This window comes from Lupinus angustifolius, chromosome LG17 (assembly GCF_001865875.1).
Source record: "Lupinus angustifolius cultivar Tanjil chromosome LG17, LupAngTanjil_v1.0, whole genome shotgun sequence".
Taxonomy (NCBI): Eukaryota; Viridiplantae; Streptophyta; class Magnoliopsida; order Fabales; family Fabaceae; genus Lupinus; species Lupinus angustifolius.
Window position 1 is genome coordinate 20914565 of NC_032025.1, and position 11185 is coordinate 20925749.

The window sequence follows — 11185 nt, forward strand, 5'->3', positions numbered from 1 at the left end:
ATGCAACACAACCTTTTCTATTTTACATTTCACCACGTAACATTTTGTTGATATAATGGTATAAGGTTTGTTTTAGTTACATATTCCAAAATGAATTAGTTCGATACTCTTACTATAATTGTCATGAAAATCAGTTCATGTTAGTCAGTTTAATATTGGTAAAATACAATAATTATATCGACCATTTAATTATATTGGTTAAAATTTGTAAAACCAGTAATATCGGTCGATTTTCAAGTAAATCATATTGATCATGCCGGTTAATTTCATTTAAAATTATTTTTTTAATTAAAATAATTTATAGATCACACTATCAACATTATAATAACACATAAAGTTAGAATGATCAATACATAACTCCATAGTCAATGACTCAGCTTTGGTCAATTTTCCTTACACAAAGTAGTGAGGACCTCATAAGCCGGACTTATATATTTTAATCGTATCATACGAGGTCCATAACTCATTATCATAGTCGCCTAGATGAGATCTATCACTAAATAAACCTCCAACCTCTAGATATAATTCCTCATCCAATGTAAACACATACCCTTTCACCATACTAACATAAGTTCCATCCTTAAACTGAAAATTTTCATCGAACCATAGAGAGATAAATATTACTAGTTAGTTCTAAGACAACGTCAACCCCTTGAGCCTCTAGTCCATGAGGGAATTTGAAGCCTTGTTCCAGCATCCAAGCAATGTTCATATACCCAGTGTAAGTTAGCTTTAGGCCAATGAATTTTGCTATTCTTGCAGCTTGGAAAAGGTGATTGAAGAAATGAAAGAGAAAAGGTTGGCTCGTCTAGTGCATAGAGAGTATCTAACAAAAAGGGTTCCCCTCAGTTATAACATCCAAAACTTCATCAGTGTCGGATTAAGAATCTTAGATCAATGTAGATATGAAAGTGACTCAATTGATAATAACCATGTTAGTTATCTGTTATGCAATCTTGATCATCCAATTAATCAAACCAAGGAAAGTGTTAGTGGCGAAGTTAAGGAACAAAGGAATAAATCAAGCCACGTGAAGAACCCAATGAGCTTATCAATCTAGGAACAAAGGATGACAAGAAAGAAGTTAAGGTTGGGACAAGTTTGAAAAATAGTGAGCGCAACACGTTCATAGATTTGTTGCATGAGTACAAGGATGTTTTTGCATGGTCGAACAAAGATATGTCAAGACTAGATATGAAAATAGTGGAACATAAATTACCACTAAAGTCTTATTGTCCGCATGTAAAACAAAAGCTCAAAAGAATGAAAGCAAATTTGTCTTTAAAGGTCAAGGAAGATGTTCAAAAACAACTTGATGTTGGTTTCATTATCGTTTCCAAATACCCTAAATGGATTGCCAATGTGGACCCAGTCCTGAAGATAGGTGGCAAGGTACGAGTTTGTGTGGATTTTCGGGAAAATTTACGTCGATAGTGTAGTTTGACTACATTATCACACGTTTGGTATATGTTTCAAAATATTTACGTAAGTAGTGTATTTTTTAGGGAAGTCGTGGATCCCATCCACGACTTCCTGACATATTCTCTCTCTCCATGGAAGTCGTGTACCCTAAACATGACTTCCATTGTATATTAATAACAAAATAACTATGTAGCCTAGTGGTTCTTAGTTTTTATGGGAACCTAGAGGTCCATGGTTCAACATCCACCTAAAAAATCGTGGATTCCATCCACGACTTTCCCCAAAATCGTGGATCTCATCCACGGATCCACGACTTCCCTAAAAAATACACTACTTCCATAAATATTTTGAAACATATACCAAACGTGTGATAGTGTAGTCAAACTACACTATCCACGTAAATTTTCCAGATTTTCGTGACCTTAATAAAACAAGTCCAAACGATGATTTCCCACTACCTCATATTGATGTCATAGTTGATAATACTGCCAACTATGCGCTCTTCTCTTTTATGGATGGGTATGCAGGCTATAACCAAATCAAAATGGCACCTGAAGTCATGGAGAATACCACCTTCATCACTCTATGGAGAACCTTTTGCTTTAGTGTCATGCCCTTCAGATTGAAAAATATAGGAGCCACCTACCAATGAGCAATGGTAACTTTGTCAACCGCAAGATTAAACTTGAAAATGAAATATTCATCATGTCATTTCTTTAATACTTTAATCTAAAAGATACCTTCACTCCTTTTGTATTCAATTCTACAACTTTATTTGGTCGACGAACTTGCTCCCTAAAAACTTCAACTATGAATCTAGAACCATTGTTTATCCTAATGCTCTCCTTCATGATTACCCTCTCTACTTTAGGGGAGCACATATGTTGTCTCATAAATTGTGCCACTATTGTATTATTTGCATCTGATTGGTTGAAAAAATATATTTAAATTAAAAAATTAATAATAAACTATTTTTTTGACCAATCACAACTTATGACACATGTAATGTCATAACTTGTGGGACATCATATATGCGCCCCTACTTTAGACCTTAGTTCATTGTTTCTCATTCCTACATTATCAACAAACAAAAAAGAGAACATATGACAACCAAAATACCTAAAACATTCTTAAGTAAAATATTATGCACTTCATCAAATTTTCAAACACTTTGGACTTATTTACATTAAACTTAAGTTTCATCACAATTCACTGGTACGGGTGAGCATTTTACCAGAAGTTTCTATTGTATCAATCTAACCCTGTGTAATTCCCGTTGAAGCATATACTCGGGGGTGTAGGACGAACAATTTTAAAATGGACTCCCCATTCATTAGATGGAGAAAATCATCAAGATTTTGTGATCCACTGCCGAACTTATTCCAATTCAATAAGAGATCTCAATATTATGCCTTGAAGAGGACTTGAACCTCCACACTCTTTAACATGAAATTTTGAGTCTTGCGTGTCTACTATTTCACCACCAAGACATCTTGAAGATGAATCGTATTAATCATAGTAAACACCTTATTGTGATGTATTCTTAGGCAAAATCCCTTCCTAATTTGAAAAGCCTTAGTTCCATTTCCCTTATTCAAAATTTAATTTACTAAATGACACATTATATTTGACTTTGTCATGATATTAGGGTAGTGAAGAGTGAAGAGTGAAGAGAAGTTAAGTTATTTATTTATTTAATTTTGTGACCACTTCGTTAGTATTTCCGCCATGGAAGCTCATCTCAGAATCTTCAATACCTCCATTTTATGCCGCCAACTCCTCCTCCACAAAACTACTCCACCACCACCACCATTTCTATCTATCTCTTCCTCTCTCTTCCCTTCTTCTCATTCTCCCAATCTCCCTCCTTTTTCAATTCCCCGCAATTTCTTCACTTCTCTCACTTCTTCCCACTTTTCACTTCCTCACACTAGCAACCTCAAACCCTTCAATTCCCACCATTCCGGAACCGCGTGGAACCGAGCCCCGGTTAACTCCCATATCCCAAAATTAGGGCTTTCCGGAGACAGAGATCGGGATGTAACAGTAGTTTTGTTGGGGTGGCTCGGGGCAAAGAATAAGCATCTTAGAAGATACGTTGAGTGCTATAATTCTCGTGGATTTCACGCTGTGACTCATGTTGTTGATGTGAAAGAGTTTATATGCTTCGATCTTGGGGATTTGCTTGATAGGAAAATTGAAGGATTGACTAACGACATCGTTTCGTGGGTTTCTGATAAGGATGATAATGGGAGAGAACGGTGTTTGGTGTTTCATGTTTTCAGCAATACCGGTTGGTTTATGTATGTGATTACAATATAATTCATTATTACATAATGTCACTTATGTACATGCTGAATTGCTCATAGTTAATTCGTCAATTTTTACATTAATTTTATGAGACTTCTTTGAGATGAATTCCGTTTGTAGTACACAACAAGGTTTTAATTTCGACCCATGACCGCTACCGACGCCAATATCTCGATTCAGTGAAACTGCATTGCCACCACAATTGTGGCCGTGATGACCACAAATGCTCGCAATTATCCGAAATGTCAAGGTTTTCGAACTTTCCAAAACAGTTACTGAAACCGTTATTTAAAACCTTGGTACAGAGTACGGTGAATTTGGTCTATGACGTAATTTTCTTTTATTGTCATGGTGTAAATGTTGAGTGAATAAGTAGTGTTTATGGTGATTATATTGGTAATTGATTAACATACTGGATTACTACTTTGTACAACTTATTTAAATGTTGATGATTAGTGTAAACGTAGCTTGCCATTGACTAAATTTTTTAATTGTGTTATTAGTTGTTTGTTAATGTTGAGTGATTTTATGTTATTTCTTGTTTGATTCCTTTTGCAGCTACGGTGCTATTCTTGGTAGATTGCTGGATCTAGGAAGGCAGGATGTAATGGAGAAGATAAAAGGATGCATTGCTGATTCAGGAGGGGGGGGACCTTTTGATCCACAGGTTCTGAGTTAAGATATATTTGAATGTTTTTCATATATAGATGCTGCTTTATGCTTTAGTCTTCCAATGATATGCATTCTCTTTTATAGAAATTGAGGTTATGACGCAATGCAATGTTAAAATGCTACTATAAGAAAAGACAACATTTCGAGAGTCAACTTTTTCTCTTGAACTTGCCAAGACATTGTCATTATCTTGTGGGAAAAGGCTTCCCTTAGTTAGAAGGAGAATTGTATTTCAGGATATTAAATAATGTGGATAGTCACACCATCATTATGGGATGTTTTACTTTTACCTCTATCTCTTGGATTGGATTATTCCTTGGATGTGGAATTTATCATAAAATCACACACATATATATGTATACCGGGTTCCCAATTTAATGAAGCATTCAGAAAATATATACTTTTGAAAGCCAAAGCTAATCTGCAACATACTGAAGAAGTTAGAGCTCACTCTATGGAACTTCGTCTTCATCACCATTGCCATACAACTAGTCTTGTTCGAACTAAATTTCACTTTGTATCTATATCCTGCTGAAACGTCCTAAAAGTTGCTTAACTTATTATTGTCCTTTAAATCATCCTGTAATTAGAGTGAGACTATTGACACTCCTAATTGCCTATTCACACTCCCCTTCGCATCAATCAATTTCTTTTTTTTGTGGTAAATTTATGAGTGGCTAATGAGGAATGTCGACACACAATTGAGAGTACCAATAGCAACACAACACTAATTTTGGAGTGTACACCCAGGTTATAAGTCCTGTGAATTTGAAGATGTTACGAAATACATGAACAAATATCGGTTTTTGTAATGCAATATTAAAACAAGTACTACTTTTTACTCTTGCAAATTTACTTAACATCATGCTAGTGAAACTCATTTTGGCAAGTTACTTCTAGGTGAACTTTTTCATACATACAACTTATTCTTCAAAAAGTAAGCTTTTCAAAATTAGTTATTTCGAAAAGCTTTCTGCTTAGAAAAGTCTAAATCATTTACTTGACAATAACCTATTTTGATGGTATTGTGATCTTTTGTTCAAAGCATGACCCTGACATGTTTGATTATCTTTAGTTATGGCTTTAGAGCAGATGCATGTTCTAGCATTCAACACACGTTTTCCTCGAGATACTTAATCTGCAGACTTTCTGGTTGTCGCTTCCTACTATTTTGATTAGTAAGTAATGAATGAATGCGTATGATGCATTGATGCCAATGGTTTTACCACTGTCTTTGTTCTTAAGAAGACAGAATTTGCCGTTAGAGAAGAATTTTTATAATTCAATCATGTTTTGCTTTTCCAAGCTTATTTTATGGCAGCAATTGTAGACCTCTACATTAAACGATAATGCTGTTCCTAATTGCCTTTTTATGTTATAGGTATGGGCTGCAGGTTTTTCTACTGCTATATTAAAGAAACAAAGCTCTTCAGCCCAAGCTGTAGTTGAGGTTGGGGACATGATTAAATCAGAGACTGAAGTTAACTCATCAAAGATTCAAGAAAAGGAACCTGACACAAAAATTGAAATCGTGGTGTTGTCACTATTAGAGAAGTTCTTCTCCACCATTTTAAAGTTGCCGGATGTCGAACGGTAAGTATCTTGCCTGCAGTCTTATGTTGCTTATAATTTTTATGATATGCAAATACCTAAGTTTGTTCGAGTAGGAATTCATATATTCACCGACGGTAAATAGTAAGAACGTTTTCATGCCTCAAATACAGGAGGTTAACAAAAGTTGTCTCCGTCCTCTCGAAGCACCAACCCTGCCCTCAGCTTTACCTGTATAGTACAGCTGACAGAGTAGTTCCATCTTGGTCGATAGAAGCATTGATTGAGGAGCAGAGGAGAACGGGAAGGACGGTAAGGTCCTTCAACTTTGGCACAACCCCCCATGTGGATCATTTTAGGACCTTCCCGGATGTATACTTATCAAAGGTTAATGAGTTTTTGGAAGAGTGTTTTGCTATAAACATCAAACATACCACTTCCAAGTCTTAAGTTTGAGAAAAATCATTACTTGGTGTCAGTCTCTTGTGGAATTTGCCTCCTTTAGAGTTCGTTTACAAGTTGGCTTTTGAAGGGAAATGAAAGATTTGAGAGTCATGAAATACGTTTGTGACTTCTGAAGTCTTCTCTTTCCCCTTCTTTCATTCCAAACCCAACTCACAAACGAACCCTTAAGAAATAGGAACGGATTAATACAAATAGGTTTCAGAAGTGAGAAGAACTGAAATGAATACATGATAGAGGGGTGTACTTTTTTGGGTGGTAAAACATGAATAATTAAAGATCAAGTGACTTATTGCAATTTCACGCATCCAACTGAAGAGGCCATGGGTCCTGTGTTCTTACATTGATTATGCATTTTAGATAAAGAAGTGAAGGTTGATATAGAGTACAACTTCACCAGTATTAGTAGTATATTGAAACCACTCTAAAATTATTGTCATGCTGTTCTGTGCTTCACATTGTTTGGATGTCTAATGAAGGATTTTGGGTTGTTGTTTTCAATTTTAATTTCCTACATCTTAATATTTCCTTCTATTCTTCGGATTTATTAGCAATAAAACAAAGAAATAGTTTCATCATTCTATTTCCATTTTGATTTTTTCAAGAACGAGAATCGAAATATCTATCAATGATGCTTATGGTAGAAATAGTATTTTTTTTCTTAATCAAATGATGTCTAAATGTCACCTAAGCAATGTCTAATGTGAGCTCATTTTGAGTTTTTTAAATTGTCCTTTATGATTTATCATGTGTGTTAGTAGTCAATAACATTAACATTGATAATTCGTTGAGAAAACATTACTTCATTATAGTTGATGGTTTCTCTAATATGGATATTTTCATTTGTTCAAATAGTGAATTTTTGGTTGTGAATATTCTTTGCTGATCAAGTATGGGTGGGTAAGACTAGACTCTATCATTCATATAAGGTCTGATCTCATGGGATTTAGGATGAGTTTGAATTTAAAAATTAGACCTGATCAATATTTATGGTCAGGTAGGGGACACACATGACCTGATCCAAACTTGTTTTATGGTTGTTCACTCGTCATGTTTGTATGTGTCTCTATTCAATTATGTATAGAGTAATGACATCTCTTTGGTCGATATTATTGATTATCTAGTTTTTTCATTATAAATATATGATTAACAATATAAATACATATATCATTTTATATGTAAAATTAATAATAAATAATATTGAGAATATTTTATCGAAAAAAATATTTATTATATTTAATCGGATCTAGGATTTTAGGGTCAGGTTCAAAGACTGACACAATCGATATTAAGGAATGAGTTAACTTCGGGTTTAAGTTCAGGTTTAAAAAATGATTCAATTAATATTTAGGGTCGAGTAAGGAATAATTTTTATCCGATCTAACTTAATCCATCCTTACCCCGATCTAATAGCATTAGTTACCGTATAGTATACACTCCTTTAGCAAAAAAATACAGACCTACTGATGCCTTTGCTTCCATTGACAATCTCCAATAATATTATATCCACCAAAATGTTTTCTATATTTATGACGTCAGCAATATAATTCACTTCTTGAAGACATTCCTTCAATGGTCAAGTGTATTGTGATTAGATGGTCATTTTTATTTTTTATGATACAAATACTAAAAATTGACATTCAATTTATAAATTATTACATAAATGTAACTTATAATTTATACAACTCATGATGTCATATACTGTTACAAGTAACACGCCAGTATAAAAAACAATAAATACATAAATTGTTATACATTATTCTATATAGATCAGCAAACAAAGTCTAAGGTAAATAATCTATCATTTATGGACAATGGAAAATGCAAGGAATCCAATTGAAAAATATTCCCTGACGTTACCAAGAAAAATATTTAAATTTGTGTATGTATGATGGGAAGGTTTGGTTCAAATATCTCAATAACAGAACTCAGAATTTGTGAATTGAGAATAAAGTATTTCCTGGTATAAAAAGATATAAGTTATCTCCTCCAATAACTAAAATCATGACACGGTATCATCTGGGGTGATGAAAAGGTACGAAAAATGGAATAGTGATGGTGATGAATGGGCCTCACATCCAAGGATGGAAGATATGCTAAAATGGATGCCACATAGGGTGATAAGTCACTAATATGGTTCATCTAACAACTTAGTAGAATCACTCTCTTACATAGCTCAAACTTCTAACTCTCAAGTTATATTATTCATATGGCAAAGTCTTAGCAAACTGAAAAGCAGAAATAATGACTATTCATGTAGATACATTAAACCTCTCCTAAGCAAATGAAAGGCCAAAATGCTGGCCAAATTCTAGTTCCTCATGACCATGGTCCATTCCACCCACTTATTCTATGTGAAAAGTATACAAAATTATTCTGGAAATTGGCCAGCACATGAACGGGCCATGGGTAGGGGCACGACCGTGTTTTCCATACGTGGATCCTTGGCCGGTTCGTGGAACAAGGTCCAGTGGCAACCATGACGGTGGTTGGCCATAGGTCCCCTTTTTGAGCTTTGCACCTCCTGGATCAAACACAAGTCTTACATAATCACTCATTGATACAAGGCATAATATTGTGTTTCTTGGCATGATCCAAGCCACTAAGCTAAACAAATTATAGACACTAGCAAGAAATAGAGGTCCTTATAGTCACATTCACAAATGGCACAAATTAGTTCAGTTGAATATTGCAGTAAAATGTTTGAGTTTTGACACTTCAGTAACATTATGATGAATGAAACAAGGCATAATCTAGTGTTTCTTGAAGTGATCCAAGTTCATCGTTTAAATCGTGCCCCCCCCCCCTGGAACAAATCATACCAACTATTCTATACCAAGACAAATTATAAACACTAACAAGAGATGGGGGGGATGGGCACTAAAATGTTTGAGTTTTGGCACTTTAGTAACTATTGATATGGTTTCAAACCTTCCAGTTGATTCAATAACTTAGAAAGCAGCACTCTTCTATTTAAAACTAGGTTGGCTTGATTAATTTCTTCCATAAACTCTCATCTGATAGAAGAGTAGGTGATGAACTCCCTTGAAGTAAATTGAAACGGTTGATGTGGAATAGGATTCCTGCAATGAGGGTTTACGTAGAAAACATGAAAATCTATATGTATACAACAACAACAAAGCCTTAATCCCACTAGCTAAGGTCAGCTGCATAAATCGAATGACACCATAATGAAAATATATAGGTATTCATCCGGGAAATTAAGTTTACAAGTACAAGGAGACATACGGTCGAGGTCCATAAATTTTGATCTGCCGCACATGAGTATCCCTTCCATTAAGATGGTTTGACAAAACAGCAATTTGCAGCATAAAAGTGTTGACAAAAGTTTCCCTGAAATTAGTTAAAGGCAAATCAGAAGATTATGTCAATGAGTCTCCTTTTTGAAGGAAGGTAAGATAAGCAATCCTCTCTAGTTATACTTCTGAGATTGAAAAAACAAGACTGTAACAGTACAACCATGGTTTCAGCACTTACCGCGGATCAGCACCAGACAATGACAGATAAACCCAACCAGTTGGCTTCACAAGTTCCACAGTTTTGATCTCCTGAAATTGTTCCAAAATTAACTAAATTGATCATCAAACAATCCAACAATTATTGATAAGCACCCACAACTTAGGTGCTGTTAAGGCACTTTGCCATTTTTTAATTTGTAAGAGCATAATAACATGCACTATAATATCATCAACCAAAATATAACATGTACAAAATTTGTAAATCTATATCCAACTTTTACCAGTGAACAACACCACAGCTACCCAAATAACACCACCTAAGTTTTCTCCAAATAATTACAGTAGCACATTTCTGTCCCATAATTTACGTCGCTCCATATGCCTATTAATTGTGATTAATCAGGAAAATATTTGATAATTAAACTTGTAACTTAAATATTTTCTTTTCAACTAATCAGATCTGATGACACAACACAAACAATGGGACAAGAGATGTACTGCCTCATATATAAGTGGTTCCACCACCGCACGAGGCTCCCACACACTTATCCTCGAAAGCGAAGAGGTTGTCTAAAGAATTTGAACCCATAATTTCCAGGACACAAAGCAAACAACCTTAATGTTGCTTCAATGCTACCAGGGTACTAGAAGAAATGAAAATGGGGGAACACAAACCAAATTGAGTTAATTACCTTCAAGTTATGAAAACCATCACCAGCACGGATGGAAATTTTGCTTGGCGTGTAACTCTCATCAAGCTTGAAATCCACATAGAGAACAATTAACTACAACAAACAAACAAAAACTTAGAAATTGAAGAAAAATAATACTAAAAACAAGAAAAACACAAACTTTGGAACAAAAATAACATACTTGTAATCTAACTTTCTTCTGGAATTGAATATTAACCAAATGGGGTTGTGCTCCATCAGATCTAAAAGAAGAAATGAATGTTTAGAAATGATGGGTATGAAAGAAATGAATAATTATTTATTTCCAATTGAAATTACTAACTGCCAATAAGTTTCAAGATTATCATCACGAAGGGAAATAACTCCATTGCCGGGTTTGCAAGAACTGACACTCCAAGCAGCTTTCTTTCCCATTTCTCTAAGATCATCATCTATCATCAGAATTTGATTCCCTCCTGTTACTTTTCCTTCTTCTTCTCCTTCTGATGATTCTGCAGCCATCTTTAATAATAACAATCAATCACAATACTCTTAATTTGAATATTAAACCGCTGAGTTCTTGGGTTGGGTTGGGCCGGAAGATTATTTTAATTCGGT

The 11185-nt window shown here is 34.6% G+C and overlaps 2 protein-coding genes across 4 annotated transcripts; one reads left to right on the forward strand and one right to left on the reverse strand.

Moving 5' to 3' along the window:
* Window positions 3110-6918, forward strand: LOC109331325 (transmembrane protein 53). Its single transcript, XM_019565738.1, has 4 exons — window positions 3110-3725; window positions 4291-4399; window positions 5786-5997; window positions 6129-6918. Exons 1-4 carry the CDS (start codon window positions 3151-3153, stop codon window positions 6403-6405), a joined length of 1173 nt encoding a protein of 390 aa, XP_019421283.1. The 5' UTR covers window positions 3110-3150; the 3' UTR covers window positions 6406-6918.
* LOC109331327 (anaphase-promoting complex subunit 10) lies at window positions 9060-11139 on the reverse strand. 3 transcript variants are annotated; one of them, XM_019565744.1, is made up of 8 exons: window positions 10911-11138; window positions 10770-10830; window positions 10589-10681; window positions 9916-9986; window positions 9667-9771; window positions 9431-9500; window positions 9305-9344; window positions 9060-9118 (listed from the first exon to the last, which is right to left on the reverse strand). In XM_019565744.1, exons 1-6 carry the CDS (start codon window positions 11087-11089, stop codon window positions 9431-9433), a joined length of 579 nt encoding a protein of 192 aa, XP_019421289.1. In that variant the 5' UTR covers window positions 11090-11138; the 3' UTR covers window positions 9060-9118; window positions 9305-9344. The 3 variants fall into 3 exon arrangements, with proteins under 3 accessions (XP_019421289.1, XP_019421290.1, XP_019421288.1); XM_019565745.1 differs by lacking the exon at window positions 9060-9118 and having other exon boundaries at window positions 9148-9344; window positions 10911-11139; XM_019565743.1 differs by lacking the exon at window positions 9060-9118 and having other exon boundaries at window positions 9148-9500; window positions 10911-11137.